This window comes from Pleurodeles waltl, chromosome 3_1, assembly GCF_031143425.1.
Source record: "Pleurodeles waltl isolate 20211129_DDA chromosome 3_1, aPleWal1.hap1.20221129, whole genome shotgun sequence".
Taxonomy (NCBI): Eukaryota; Metazoa; Chordata; class Amphibia; order Caudata; family Salamandridae; genus Pleurodeles; species Pleurodeles waltl.
In genome coordinates, this window is record NC_090440.1 from 288,824,952 (window position 1) to 288,841,041 (window position 16,090).

General features: G+C 44.4%; 1 protein-coding gene across 1 annotated transcript in view; it reads left to right on the plus strand.

Moving 5' to 3' along the window:
* Positions 1 to 16,090, plus strand: part of NEDD4 (NEDD4 E3 ubiquitin protein ligase) — a 1,239,834-nt gene that overhangs the window by 152,869 nt on the left and 1,070,875 nt on the right. Inside the window, exon 4 of the mRNA XM_069222425.1 lies at positions 6,358 to 6,396. Within this exon, the coding sequence (XP_069078526.1) occupies positions 6,358 to 6,396 (39 nt within the window). The remainder of the gene's footprint in view (positions 1 to 6,357; positions 6,397 to 16,090) is intronic.

Sequence of the window (16,090 nt, forward strand, 5' to 3'; positions counted from 1 at the left end):
GGGAGAAGTCAGTGTTGTCTAAAGTAGAAGATTATAGATTTACACCTCATTCTAGCACAGGTTTATCACCATTTGTACTGTTCAAAAAGGGTATGCCTAACACCAAGATTTACCCCCCTTGGGTGAAGGAGTATGTTTTAGAGCAGTTCAATTATGAAGATCAGAAGGATATTGCTATAAAGAAAAATGTGTATCTTCAAAAGAGAAGGAAAAGTGTGTATGATGCTCGTAAGTCTGTCAAACATATTGAAGTAAGGGTGGGAGACTCTGTCAAGGTAAAATTGCCTGGTAAGTTTCATAGTGGACAATCACATTACACTAATGTATTCAATGTGATAAAGGTTTTCAAAAAAGCAGTAAAGCTCGATGATGGTCGTATTTGGAATGTAAACAGAATTGTTAAGGTATCATAAGTGTATTTTTACTTATTTAAAATTCTATTATTCATTGTATTGTTTGGGGGGGTTCTGTTCTTTCATTTTGTTTGTTAGAGGGGAGATAGTGTAGCATTTTATTTTGTTTGTTAGAGGGGAGATAGTGTAGTATTTGTTTCTAGAGAAGTTATGAGTTTCTATTTATTCATTTATTATATTTGTAATGGTATGTCCCGCCTTCCCCTGTCCTGGCACAATGTGATCTCTTAGAACGCTTGGGGATTCTAGAGAGATCAGTTGGCAGAGAGAGATTGATGTTCCAGGTGTCGGTGGAGTTTCTTGTATATACAACTTATGAATAAATCTGCTGAAGTATATCCATTGGATCTCTAGACCATCTTCATTTTGTGGTACAGTGCCTACTACAACATGCTATAGAATTTACCTTAATTCAGGAAGCACATATTGCAAGTACTAGAGGCAGTAACTTTACCGGCAGTTGGAGCGCCTATCATTACTTCTCATTCTCTGCTTTCTCCATTGTGGTTACAATATTGGTTAGGCGAGGGTACAATTTTGACCTTACACACTGATTTAGACCAAAACAGGCTCCTTATATTGTGCAGGGAAATATGATTTAGACCCAAACAGGCACCTTTTATTGTACAGGGAAATATTGGTTACTAGCATATCACATAAATAAATGTATATGACCTCAACTTTAATGACCCTGCCTGCTTTGTGGAATTTGCAGCTAGGATCACTGTGGTTAATCTGCTCAGCCAGCTGACGATTTTACACTACCCTATTCCAGGACATAAATGGTACTAGTATAGGTACATACAGACATTATCAGACCCGAATCACGATATTTAATATAATAATACATAAACTGGTGGACATTTTTCATATTACCTAACCCCAGTCAGGGATTATTCATTTCACTTTGCAGTACACTCATCCTGTTCTAACTTGGACTGTTGCTTGGGAATGTGGGACATGGTGGGATTTGTTCACTATATCAGATACCTTCCTTGAACCCTGTCAGATCACTCTCCAGTCCTGCTTAAACTAAGTTTCCCTGCTTGTATATCTCATTACATAATTTGGAGTCTATGTCCAGAAGAACTGCTCGATTCAACTTTCTGTACTGGAAACAGTGAGGGAAGTGCTCGATAAATTAAAATCAGAGATTTCAAAGCTGGAACGTGAATACAGAGTAACAATGTATTCACAATGGGCATGCTTCATCTGAAAAGAATGGAAATCTGATAGACTTTTAGTTGCAAATTCCTTACCTCAGAATTATTCCCAGGCATCAGAATGGATCCAGAAATTTTCGAACAGTACCAGTGCACGTCAGTAGGTGGCGTTGTTCAGCTCCTTATTGGCAGTGTCTGAACCAGAAGTGGTATATTTGGTACCTACATAGGCACCACGTTGGCGCCCTAATGTCAGTTTTTTTCCTTTTCACGCCAGATAGCTCAGATCGGTGAAGAGCTACCCCTGTGTCACTTTTTGACTGGGTTTGTTTAGTGTTTTGTCGAATACTTTTTGAGAAAAATACTTTCTCCTGGTGGGATAGAGATGGGCCCCTAAGAGACTGGCTGTGACAGACCCCCATTTGGTCTGTCTATAGTGCCTCGAGAAAGACCATGACTCGAGGGCTGCAAGAATTGCTGAGTCATGTACCCAAAGGAATACCCTCAAGCTCTTTGCCGCCCAGCATTGGACGACCGTGCGACAGTCAAGATCCCGGTGACGTGGAAGGTCCTAATACCGCTCTTGGAGCCGCACTAGATGGTCGCCGTTCCAGTTCAATTTGTTGTCAAGTAAGTTGCATAGCAAAAAGTCCAAGAAGTCAAGGAGTCCTTAGACTTCAATGCGTCCGTCCAAATCTGTGAACGAGACAAGGGAGCATGGGCATTCCAGGCCCCGTGCCCCTGTGGAGGCCCAACCAAGGTTGACACCATGCTTCCCCGATATTGTTTTTTTTTTTTTTCCTGGAGCGACCCCACCCAACTTCCTGAGTTTTGAGGCCATGCACCTCATTTTTGTGCAGCCCGACCCAAGGAAACAGGGCTTCAGGCCTATCAATGTAGCATGGTGGCTGTTGTTTCAACCTGCAGTTCGGCCTGTCAAATAACCCTTTTGACAGGGGGAAAAAAACCTTTCCTTTAAACATTAATGTCACCCCTTAGTAGCCCTTGTAGCTCACAAGATATGGTGTCTAGTATTTGAGAGTGGAACATTTGAAAATGTAATGTTGGCATGTCTACGGTGACAAGCCCTCAAAAGCTATTTTCACTGTGGAAGGCATTGACTGTCCTATGAGGAAAACTAAAGTGAACACTAATGTTTAATTTTTCTAAGTACGGTTTTGAAAAAGTTAGGGAAACGGTTCAACCCCTATTTTTAATATTTATTAGACGAAGGTAGATTTTTATATAAATACTTAGGAAAAGTAACTAATTGAATGTTATTTTCTCCCTATCTGAAGTTCCTGGAGGCTAATTTGCATTACTGTACCAGCAGCTGCCCCAGCCAGTGCTTGATCTTAATGAGATGGAACACTGTTTCCAGAGCAGAGACAGTGGCTTCTTGACAGGATGGGCTTGGGTAAAGTATGTGACACCTGTTCCCCTGGTAGAGCAGCTAGGAGGGTTCAGGATTTTAATTTGCTTCAAAGAGACCAAGGTGAGACCTGTCCATTCACAGTCACTTGTAACGGTAACCCCCTGTAGCTGATTGGGGACCAGCCAAATGGAGGGGGAAGCCAGTCCCAGAACCAGTTTAGAGTAACTGAGGGGGAGGAAACTGCTAATTTCTATATACACACATCTGGCTGATCCACACGCTCTCTTCAGGGGCAGAAGAGCTATGTCTTCTTGGATTTCCTGTAGGATACTGCACTCTGAGATAGTTTGCAATATGGCACACTGGGTGCACTGTTAAAATAGGTAAAGTTGCTCCAGGAAGTTTTTCCTGGTTAGGGAGTGTCTGGGAGTCAGCCCCACCCACTGGCTACTGAATGGTCTTTGAAGACTGCGGAAAAGCAGTAGGGGACTGAATTTGCTATCTGAAACCTATGGGAAGACCTGAAGGGCTGGACCTGCTCCTACTTGTACCCAGGCCAAAAAAGCAGAGTCCAGTGTTTAGTGGGCTTATCTTTGTGCCTACAGGGACATCAAAAGCTGTAAGAGGCCTTTTTCCTGGAGTGGCCAGTTGCACCTGGAAGAGGATTGGACCCTGTTGGTGGCATCTGGTGGAGTGAGGACTGACTGCTACGTTTTGTTCCTGGGAACCTTAGTGGTGTCCAGAAGGGACTTACTCTGAAATCGCTGAAACATTTGCACTTAGAAATATTGTGGCCTTCCACTCCTCTGGAGGACCAGGAACCAAGCGCTGGGCAAGAAAATCATTTTGGTCCCACTCTGATCTTTTTATTAGTGTTTGAAAATCCAGTTTAACAGACCTTCACAACAAGCCTTTCTGACTTCAGTGCATCTTTCTCAGATACAGCCTGCTGCCTTCTCCTGCTGGAGGATTCAGAGCTAAAAATAAAAAAGAGACTTAGTTCCAAGCTAGAAATTTTGACTGTGCAAAAAGGTACCAAAAGTATCTGGCTGATCAGTGGGCTTCCCTGGGTACGAAATTTGACATTGCTTGCTGCACCCAACAGCTTCAGGGGGACCTCGCTTACTGCCTATCCAAGTTAGAAGGGACTTCGCTGGACGCACCCTTCTACCTTGCCGAGCTGAAAGATTTTGAGTTCCTTTTCAGAGACTAAGTCAGAAGGTGAAAACTTTGACCAGGGTGAACGTACTTGACCTATGAGAGTCGTGATAGGCTTGAAATCATGCCTAGGTCCTGTTCACACACAATTTGTACTTGATATTGGCACTTTTTCTCTTAAATTGGAAAGGGATTTTTATAGAGTTATGTGTTTGACTTTTTAACTGTTTTGATTTTCTCTATGTTAAACTTGTCTGCTCTGTGCCATAGCTACCAGTGATTGAGCTCAGGTTTAAATTAATGAAAACCTGTGTTAGACTTAACAAGTTGGTGTTTTTATTACTTGTGATGGACTACAATCCACCTCAGTCAATAAGTCACTTCCTTATAGAGGATAAGAAAGGTTTAATCCTCTTATGGTGCTCCATCAGCATATTCAGAAGCGGTCTGTTTACACATGAGTGTGTTTGTCTTCCCTTTTAAGCCTCAGACAAAAAAAACTGTAAAATGTAAACAAATGTTTTTTTGACCGTACGCGGATGTCACATGGTTACAGTTTTGGCCTGTTTCCTTTCCAGTACAATAGCCCCACCCATGCATGTGCCTTGCCATTTGTATTGGCAGAAGTCTGGGAGTACTGAGTGTTGGGACTTTTGATGTTCATCCCAAGTTTTTCATTTGAAATATAGGGGAATTCTGTTTTTGTTTTTTAAGTAACGTATTTTTTTTAGGGCATTCTGGGTGTGAAAATGTAGTTGTATCCACCCAAGCCACACAATGCAGTACGCCCTGAAGTATGTAGTTTTAAGACATTTCTGGGGTGGGTAGTGTTTCTTGGGATCCGACTGACTCCTGGGCACAAATGCTGTAGCCATATCCCAAAATTCAACCTAATTCAAAGCTTTTTTTTTATTGGGGTTTCCACAGTTGGTTTTAGGCTTTTCTTATCCCTGGTATAGGCTCCACACACACTTTTGGGTTAATTTTTTTTTTCAGGAGAAGTGTGGTTATGCAAATAGTCTGACGTGCAATATCTATTGAATTTGCCTCTTCTTCTGGCTTTCTAGTCAGTGTCTGCAAAAATACTTTTTCAAAAATCTTCCTGAGAATTACGTCGCTTTATGGGTAATGAGGAATTCAGAGTGGTTTAAATGATGCCCTAAACTCCGATTCTTGAAGGCATTCCAAAAATATATAGTTTTTATTCACCACCCCTTCCCCCAAATCTGTATTCATTAATTCTTTCCATACCATTCTTACCAAATTATGTACTGTTGCTACACAGTAAAAAACATTAAAAAGCCCATGCTGCCATTATCCGTTCATTTATTTCGTTGTAGCATATGCTGCCGAGAGTTGTTGTTTACATTAAGTGGCTGTTGTATAGAGAAGTTTACTCTCCAGCGTTGCTCATCGTTTATAAGAGACTGGATGAGCCAACACTGGTTAAAAGCTAACATAGCCAAAACATTTTATAGTTAGCGGTGAATAATTTCCAATCGCTGACCCTCCTTATGTCCCCCCTGTTTTTGGCACATGCCCATAACCTTCGCATTATGTTAGCTGTAATACTTGATTTCTTTCTTCAAATGGTCTTCCCGGTTGCTTCTGTCACTGCATCTTACACGTTTTCTGTGAGAAAATGTGGCTTATTGGCCCATATATCTCTCAGGATGGCTTCCACGCCACCTTTATGGTACTGTTACTACATGGACTTGTTTATTGCAACTGTTTCTACAAGGCTATTTTGATTCAGCACCTTAAGTTTATTCAAACCTAAGCTGCACGCACTGGCCCCTGCTGCTGGAACTCTTTACCATTTAAACCTGGAACTATTTCTTCTCATTTTTAATACAGGAAATACCTGAAAACGTTATTTAAAAATCATTTTCATTGATGTCGTAATCTTCTGAATGTGCTTCTGACTAGGTTGCAGCTCCAACAGAGCCAGTGGGCAGTAGTGTGCTTTATAAAGTTTTAGTAACATCTCATAAACAACATAATTCAGATACTGCCCATAACATTTAATCAAACTATGGTAAGTATTCTTTCAGGATAGATCAATAATGCTACCTAATGAGACAAAGTGAAACTAATGGAACATCCGCATTGGAGATGGGTAAAATAGGTGGTGGTGTGTGCTTTTGTGTATGTTTTCTTTATAAACATATTGAGTTTTATATTTGAATAAGTGATTCATAATTCAGATGCCTTATTGCAGTCTTACTTTTTTTTTGTATTTATATAGACTTTGAATCCGAAGTGGAATGAAGAGATCTTCTTTAGAGTGAGTACTTTTTTTGTATACAATATTACACAGTAGTATTTCTTTAATTGACTGTTTTCACTATGATTTAGTATTTATAGCGAAACACTGTCCTGAGAGTTCCTTCATTGCTTTCCTTTGTCAACTAAGAGAATTTGGCATTTACTGCAAGAGGACAAAAATGTGTGTATACTCACTTTTCAAGTATCATGAACAAATTGGTTGCTGCATATCACTCTTCTGTGTAGCCATGCTGCTAAAATACAACCAACATGTTTCAAAACTAGTATCTATTTCTGCGTGGCTACCATTGTCTTTTTTTAAACTTCTTTTTATTGTTTTTGATTCAAACCAGAAAAAAACAAGCAATAAAAGGTTTGCAATGTTGGGTACACCAATGCAAAGTGGGTTTGTTCGTAGGCGTTTATCACTTAATGTACATTACCAGTGGACATGCCCTCCGGACCAACATGGCGCTTTTACGGCCTCTCCTGTCAAGCTCTTCATCGGCCTTGCAATCCCAGGGGAGGCTGGAACTCTCCTCAGAGGGGGGAGAACACCACCTATTTTGACCAGTTTATAGTGTAGCCAGAATGTTCTCCGAAGATCTTAAAAATGTACATCAGCCGGCCCATGGTAAGGGAAGGCCTTGAGACATATAGGAGTATGTCATCGCCATAGAGGGATATGCGCTCCTCCCAGCCATCTGGGACCTGTATCCCCCTGACAGTGGATCCTGGCAGATCCAAGCTGCCAGCGGTTCCATAGGATAGAGTAGAGGAGATAGGGGACACCCCTGACGAGTGCCCCTCCTCAACTTGAACTTCCTAGACACCACTCAGTTGACCCTCACACGTGCCATGGGAGAAGTATACAGTAATTTGGCCCATGCACAAAACGTTGGTCCAAAGCCAAGTCTCACCAGGACAGCAAACATATAGTTCCAATCTAGTGAATCGAACACCATCTTGGCATCCAGTGCCATTAATGCCACCTGTTTCGACCAAGGATCAGCTGTCATATGTAGTACCCCATACAGGTGCCATAGGTTAAGCCGCATGTTTCGGTCTGGCATGAGCCTGGACTGGTCCGGGTGTACCAGTTTCGCAATGATCCTGTGAAGTCTGTTTGCCAAGACTTTTGCCAGTACTTTTGCTTCCATATTTGACAATGAGATGGGCCAATAGGAACTGCAGGCTGTCGGGGGTTTACCCTCCTTATGTATTACTACGATCGTCGCTGCTCTTTGGTATGCTGGAAGGCAGCCCCTGGCCTCCCTGAACATCTCTAATAGTGGGCGGGCAATTATATTAGCCATCCCTTTATACAGTTCAACTGGAATCCCATTTAGGCCCGGGGCCTTTCCTGACTGAAGGTCTTGTAAGGCGCAGGTCACCTTCTCTTCCGTCAAATCTCCCTCCAAAGCATCTCTATCGACATCCTGTAATGCCTGCAGTTGGATGTCCCAGAGAAGATCAGTACAATCCTCTGTGGACATAGTGGATCTCAAAACCACCATACGCAAACATCACCAACTCATCAGAACCACCAAAGAGCTTACTACAAAGAACGCATAGATAGTAACTCACATAACAGCAAGGAACTCTTTACAATCATCAAAGAGCTCACCAAACCCAAATCCTGCAACACCGACCCCACTCACACACAAAATCTATGGAACTCCCTCGCCAACCACTTCCACCTCATAATTCTAGACATACACAACAGCTTTACACCACCTGCACCCACCATCATCACCACCGACATGACCTATGACACAACACCCCCCCCCCCGCAAACCATCTGCACACCTGGGCCCCTACCAACGATGAAGAAACTGAAACAACCATGAACTCCATCCACTCGGGCTCCCCCACGGACCCCTGCCCCCATCACATCTTCAACAGGGCCAGCCCAATCATCGCTCCCCAGCTCTGCTTTGTAATCAATAGCTCCTTCGACACCGCCACCTTCCCGGACTTCTGGAAACACGCTGAAGTAACAGCATGCCTCAAAAAACCCAATGCAGACCCGGATGACCTCACAAACTACCGCCCCATTTCTCTTCTTCCCTTCCCCGCCAAGGTCAAGGTAGTGAACCGCCTGTCTCACTTCCTTCAGGAAAACAACGCACTTGACACGTCCCAGTCTGGATTCCGCAAGAACCACAGCACTGAGACCGCCCTCATTGCCTACACTGACGACATCGAAACCAGAGTTGACAAGGGCGAGACCGTTGCACTCATCCTCGTGGACCTCTCCGCAGCCTTCGACACTGTCTGCCACAAATTCTCCGAACACGCCTCTTCAATGCAGGAATCTGACACAAGGCCCTGGACTGGCTCACCTCCTTTCTTGCCGAAAGAGCCCAGAAAGTTCACCATACCCCCCCCCCTCCAGTCCCCAGCAACCAAGATCATCTGCAGCGTCCCCCAAGGGTCCTCCCTCAGCCCTACCCTCTTCAACATTTACATGGCCCCGCTCGCCAACATCCTCCGCCCCCACGGAATCACCATCATATCCTACGCAGACGACACCCAGCTCGTCATCTCCCTCCCCAGGACCCCCACCACTGCCAAGACAGACCTCCACGCCGGACTCCTCGCCACCGCCAAGTGGATGACAGCAAGCCACCTCAAACTCGACTCCAACAAAACCAAAATCATCATCTTCGGCCCCAACAGGACAGTATGGGACGACTCCTGGTGGCCCACTGCCCTAGGACCACCCCCAACTCCCTCCACCCACGCACACAATCTCGCCATCATCTTAGACTCCTCTTTCTTCATGACCCAGCAAATCAACTCTATAACTTCCTCATGTTTCAACACCCTCCGCATGCTGTGTAAGACCTTCAAATGGATCCCCATAGAAACCAGGAAAACCGTCACCCATGCACTCATCAGCAGCAGACTAGACTACGGAAACGCCCTTTACGCTGGTACCTCAGTCAAGCTTCAACAGAAACTCCAGCGGATCCAGAACGCAGCCGTACGGCTCATCCTGAACCTCCCACACCACAAACACATCTCTGCCCACCTCAGACTCCTTCACTGGCTACCCATCAGCAAAAGGATCTCTTTCAAAATCCTCACCAACGTCCACAAATCCCTCCACGACACTGGACCAGTCTCCCTCAACGAAAGAGTGAACTTCCACACACCCACTAGTCTCTTCCGATCGGCTGACCTCGCCCTCGCCACAGTCCCCTGCATTCTTCGCACCACCTCCAGAGGAAGATCCTTCTCCTACCTTGCCTCCAAGACCTGGAACTCCAACCCCACCAACCTACGCAAGACCCAGGCCCTCCTGACCTTCAGAAAACACATCAAAACATGACTTTTTGACCAGTAACTCTGCACCTCTCCCTTTATTTCCCCCCACCCCCCCCACAGCGCCTTGAGACCTTACTGGATGAGTAGCGCGCTTAATATATTTGTTGATTGATTGATTGATCTGGAGGTGGATAAATCCACCTAGTAATCTGCAAAGGTCTCTGCTATCCCTGCACCCAACGTCTGCAGAAGATGCCCTGCATTTTCAAACTTTAGCCCCGCTTGAGCTCTCTACGCTCCTTTTCAGCCACGCTAGCAACTTACCTGCTTTGTTCCCGACCTCGTACAGTCGACGGTGGACTGCTGCCGTGTATTTCCTGGCGTGATATCCCAACAGGGCCCTCAGCTCCTGCTGCCTCAGTTTGTTTATCCCGGTCCTCTGGATCCCCGGATGACAGGGCTAGTCCCTCCAACTCCATCACCTCTCTCTCCATAGCTGCGAACTGCAGCCACGTTTCTTTCCTTGCCGCCCCCCTTAATGCCTGCGCTCGGAGGTCCACCTTAAAGGCTTCCAACAGTGTACTTGCTGAGGGTACTGGGCCCCGATTTTCTTTAAAATAGTGAACCGCCCCTTCTCGCAGTTTGTCTGTGGCCTTTTGCAACCCCCAGGTGTCCAGGCGACAGGGTAGCGTGAAGTCTCACACTGGACCCATCAATGTGATCTCCACCGGTGAGTGGCCGGCGATCCCCTTTGCATGAATGACCGCATCCCGGAACCGGTGGGCCGGAGTGCTCAGTGTGAAGATGTAATCTAATCTGGAGAAGCTCCCATGAGTTGCTGAGAAGTATATGTATTGTCTTGTGCGTGGGTTGCCTTCCCTCCACAGATCAGACAGACCCATTGCCCCGGCAAACTGAGAAAGTAATCCCTTGCCTCCTCCAGCCTCTAGACCCCCTAACCTGTCTATCCCTGCGTCCATGGTCATGTTTAGGTCACCTCCAATATCAGGGTCCCAGGGGGAAGCTGAAGGAGTAGGTCCTCTATCTCTGGGAGCGCCGCTTCCTGCAGTTGTCTGGGTAGATACACAGAGCACACACAGAGTGTGGTTCCCGACAGTGCCATATACCGTCCATTGCTATCATGCCTTACCTGGTGTATAGTGAGGGCTGCCGATTTCTTAACTAGTATGCTCCCCCCCCCTGGAGTCAGTGGTCTACCCGGAGTGAGCCCTGAGCATGTATCAAATCAAGTGATTCCCTCGGAGATGTGTTCCTGGAGCAGAACTATGTCTGGCGTGTGATGCTTTGTATGCTGCATGACTAGTGTGCGTTTGATCCTGCTACCCAGACCATTGACATTCCAAGACCATACGATCAGGTTTCATGAAGGACTACCCATTTGTCAGTGTTTTGTAGATGTTGGGGCCAGAAGTGCTTGCCCCACTTCTACCTCTCCCAGTCTAGTGCCTTGAATTCTCCCAGCTGGGCTGTGCCCACCCAAATTGCCCACCCACTCGACTCCAAAAACATAACTACACTCAAAGGTGCAAACAGTAAACTTTGTTTCCCCAACTCCCCCCCACCCCAGGAACCCTTCTCTGTGGGTCCGGTATTGCCCATCACCCCAACTTGCAGAGTGCCTGCCGCCCGAACTGTAACATGTCTCGCTGAGTGTAAGTATCGCTGTCTGTATAGTGTCTCTGAGCGGATTTCACCTAGGCATTTGACCTACGATTCCCTCCATACATCTGTTGGTTGTCATGCCCGTAGACACTGTCCAGAGTCCGTTCCTTCCCCTATCTGCGAGATGCACTTCACCCTGCACCGGGTCGTGTCACTCCTGCCCTCTAGCCAGTCCCATGCCTCCTCCGGGGACCCGAAGAGCCAGGTCCTGCCGTCTGCCACCACTAGCAGCTGGGCCGGGAATAGCATCATGTACTTAATCTCCTTGACCCTCAATGGTTTTTTGGCTTCCTCAAAGTTCTTCCTTTGGCTCTTTCGGTTAAGGGTAAAGTCAGGGAAGAAGTGGATGACAGCATTGTCCTGCTTAGATCCCTAAACAATCTGAAAGCCCGCAGAATGTCATCTCTGTCCCTGTAGTCTAGGATCCTGGCTACTATAATGCGTGGCGGGGCCCCCGGTTTTGGCAGAGGGATGGGTACCCTGTGTGCCCTCTCCACCGAAAAGAAGTTGGAGAGTCGTTTTGGCTTAAGTTTATTCAGGACCAGGTCCTCTACGAATAAGTCCAGCTCTGGCCTTCCATGCCCTCTGTTACTCCCACCAATCTCATGTTGTTTCTCCTGGACCTCCCTTCCTGGTCCCCCAGCTTGGCTTCCATTACTGAACTCCTCTTGGTTAGTGATCCGACTTGTTCTTCCAGACGTTTTGTAGTTGCCATCAGGCCGTGTTCTGCTTTCCTTCTTATCTCGTTTTCAGAGCTTACAGAACATATCAAGAATGCACTTCTGAGTTCAAAGAAGACTTTTATTGTTGTTAATTCTTCCCCACCCACAAGTTCGTAAGAGACGAATTAATAGATTTCAAGCACACGTTCAATGAAAACAAAATATATCACAGTTTGCAATATACACAGCAGGTTATATTTATAAGATATTGAATGCAAAGCAAAACAAATACTTCACCGTGTGAGAAACTATTTACAGCTTCATCTTTCTAGGGTCTGCAAGTTGATGACTCCTGGTCAACTCGAGAAAGAGATAATCTACCCACACGGGATACTGGCAACTGGCGCCAAGTTCCAGTCCGAAGTCAGGCAGATTCGAATCTAATCCTCTGAAGCCTGTGAGCCACCCTTAGAACAGCGTTCCCCCTCCTCTCAGACCTGGGAAAACTACGCAAGCCTTTGGAGACTGGCCAGATATCCTAGACTGCTCCTCTTCCCAAGCTTGAGCAGGATGGTAAACTCCAGATGTACCCTCTCTTATCAGGTCTAGTCTAGTATGAGAAGAAAACAGCTTGGTTCATCTTGTGGCAAAACACAGCTTGGAAAAATACAGCTTGGATTCTCAACTGTAATGTCTAACTCCACGTTAAAGGCAATAGGCAGCTAACCTAAATATCAAATGTAATGTCTAATGTCATGTCAAAGCCAATAGGCAGCTGAGCTGAATACAAAATGCAATGTCTAATATCATGTCAAAGCCCATAGGCAGCTGAGCTGAATACAAAATGCAATGTATAATATCATGTCAAAGCCAATAGGCAGCTAAGCTGAATACAAAATGCAATGTCAAATATCATGTCAAAGCCAATAGGCAGCTAAACTGAATACAGCATGTCAAAGCCAATAGGCAGAATACAGAATGTCATGGCTAATGCAATGTCAAAGCCAATAGGCGGCTAAATTGAATACAGAAAGTAATGGCTAATGCCATATCAAAGCCAATAGGCGGCTAGGCTGAACAAAACATATAATGTGCTACTGGTGAACATTGAGCAACTAATATGCGCAGTGGTGAAACACAAAGTCATTGGTCAAACTTAATCAAATAGCAGGACAGGCCGTCTATGTGGGTTTCTGCCCTGGCCACTTTCTCCAAGATCGTGTTCTGCCCTAAGGAGATTGACATTGATTTGAACTACGTCTAATTTCAGTTCCAGAGGGGAGAGGGAGCCCCAGATGTCCTGTATGGTGGCCATTATCGAACTTGATGAGGGCCCCAACCAGGGTTCTGTCACTCGGTCCTGCCCCCCCCACCCCCCAGCCCGGCCTCTCCACGTGCACGGCGTATCTGTCCAAATTGTTCATTAGCGTGGATTTTGGAGTGTGGACCTTCACCATTATCCCATCCACCTATTTCACACCGTCTGTCTTTTGTAACGGCTTCGCTGCTGTCTGTCGATCTGCCCTCCAGTGTTCACCAGGGCCACCGTTCATCGCCCCCTTCCCCACCCCCCTCCGTTCCGGCTACCTGTGCACTTGGTGTTTTACCAGGCCCTCTGAGGCTCACCTCCCGGTGTATCCTGTGGGCCTCTTCCTGCACTTCTCCAGGGGCCTGTGCAGCCACTATACTCCGGGGCCCAGGAGAACCATTCACCTCTTCGCTGCTGCCGCTGTGGTTTGACTGGACCAGGACCTGCTGTCCTTGGTCCTGCTTTTTGGGAGGGCTCCCCTTTTATCTCCTCCCTGCCTCAGGCCGACCATGTCTTGCGGGCCCCATTGCTACCATTATCCATCACAATCTGAAGGCTTTCTAATAGATGTTTTTCCACTAAATTAAAAGATTTTATGTAAATAGGATGGCAGGTATTTTATTGTATTTTTTTAAAGGAGCAGTGCGCCTACTTACTTGTATATTTTCTTAAAGGTAAGAAAATCTTCTTTTTTTTTTTTTAAATTTAACTCTGTACCTTTATCAGTAACATCACCTGCGCCATGTGTCTTTTTTTTAATTGAGGCTTAGCAGAAAGCACCACTACATTTTTGGACAGGATGGCCTATTGGTAATGTGTTGAAAGAGCGAGTAGATGGATTGCTGAAAATGAAGTTTAATAATATGCTATACATGCATTATGGCGCTCTCTGTCTCCTACATAAACCAAACTGTATATGCGCTGTTAATCTATTAAATTCTACATTAGGCACCTAGGTTCTGTTTGTAAGGTTTTTGGACCTAGCAAATTCTGTTTTAAGGGATATTTCGACATTGTTTTTCAATTTATTAAAAAGAAAAAAAATCCTGGTAATTTCTGTCATTTTATCCATAAAAATACCAGCTATTACCAGCTATAGCAATAAAATATTGGGTCACTTAAACACAGTTGTGACTCATCGTACTGGAAAATTAAGAAAGCCTCTCAACTTCTGAGATTATTTCGGCACATTAAAAGAAGTGAGGGATCAGGACTTGTTTTGCACTGCCTATTTGGACACAACCTGTTCTTTGACCTCCAGTCTTACTGCCATAAGTTTGTAATATGGATTTAAATTGGCCACAACCAAGAGACTCTACCTGGGTGCCAGTTCGACTGACATAATGATAGCAAGCTAAGGGGAGGCAGCTTTATTGTCCTTAGTAAAAATGGTTTTTGTCATTAGTTTATCATGTTCACCGTTCCCTGGGCAATTATCATGTTGGTCATCTTTTACAAAGTATGGTTTGTTGGTCTTCTTATTCTTCTTCTATCCTTTCCTACACATCTACTGCATGACTTGAGGCATACTTGACATCAGTGAGAAAGCTAAATAGCAAATTTAACAAATACAGTTGACATGGTTTTTGTATTGCTAACTCTAGGCCAGTGGTTCCCAGCCTGTGATCCGGGAACCCCTGGGAGTCCGCAAAACCTCCTTGGGGGGTCTGCAACTTCTTAGAAAATTAAATCATAACAGATTCATAAAGTGTATATAAATAAATTGGCAAAATGTACAATTTAACATTTTAAAACATACTGTAAATGTCAAGGAATTTGAAACTGGAGGTTAAAATTAGATTAGTATCCACAGTTTGATTCATGGGAGCAGTGCAGGTTCATCAATTAGAAGTAGTATGGACGATGTTTGGCCTCAGTTGAATTTACAAAAGCTCTACACTTTCTATTAAAATGTATTTTTTTATTTATATATGTTTGGAAATTTTAAAAAAGTTTTATCATTTGTGTGTGTTTGAATGCTTGTTTCTGTATTTTTTTTGTATTGTTTTGCATTTCAAATCATCAACAATGTTTAAGCTGCGGTCCCTGGCTTTCAGTAATAACTCAGTGGGGGGTCCCTGGATTCCAATAATGATTCGGTCCACAAAAGTCAAATGGTTGGGAACCACTTCTCTGGGCCTTTAAAACATGTGCAACCACTATATGTGCGTGGGTATCTTTCCTAGTAAAACAGAAAAAATTGAGAATTAAGTTTCAGCTGCTGATTGTTGCTAGTCTCTGTATCCTTTCCTTAGCTAATGAGAAGTAGAATTTCAAAGACGAAGGCTGTAGCCTTTTGGCAGATGTGAATGTTTTCATTGCCTATAATGTAAAGCTTCCTTCAGTATGATACATGCAGGAGGAATTAAGTGCAAGAACATGAATTTATGCAATGAATTTTAAAGTCAATATTTAACTTCAGGTGCTAAGATTATGTGAATAAAAATGAATGGCTACAGAGGAATTCATAGATCATTTGTATTTTAACGATAGAAGTGTCAAGACAGAAAGCAAAATAAATATTTTATTTTTGCTTAGCATCCCGTTTCCTAAATTCGTTCAGAGAGAATGATATGTATTTCAAAATGTGACAAATTGTTCTGTATAAAGTGAATTGTTTAAAACTGTATACATGGACATGATTTATTATCAAATATACACACACACACTTACCAGCCATTTTCACACTCTTGCTCTCTCTTTTCTCTTTGGAGCCCATTTTGCTAGAGTATTTCATTGGGGCTTTTTCCAGATCATTTTGCATAGCGAATCGTTCAGTGCAAGAA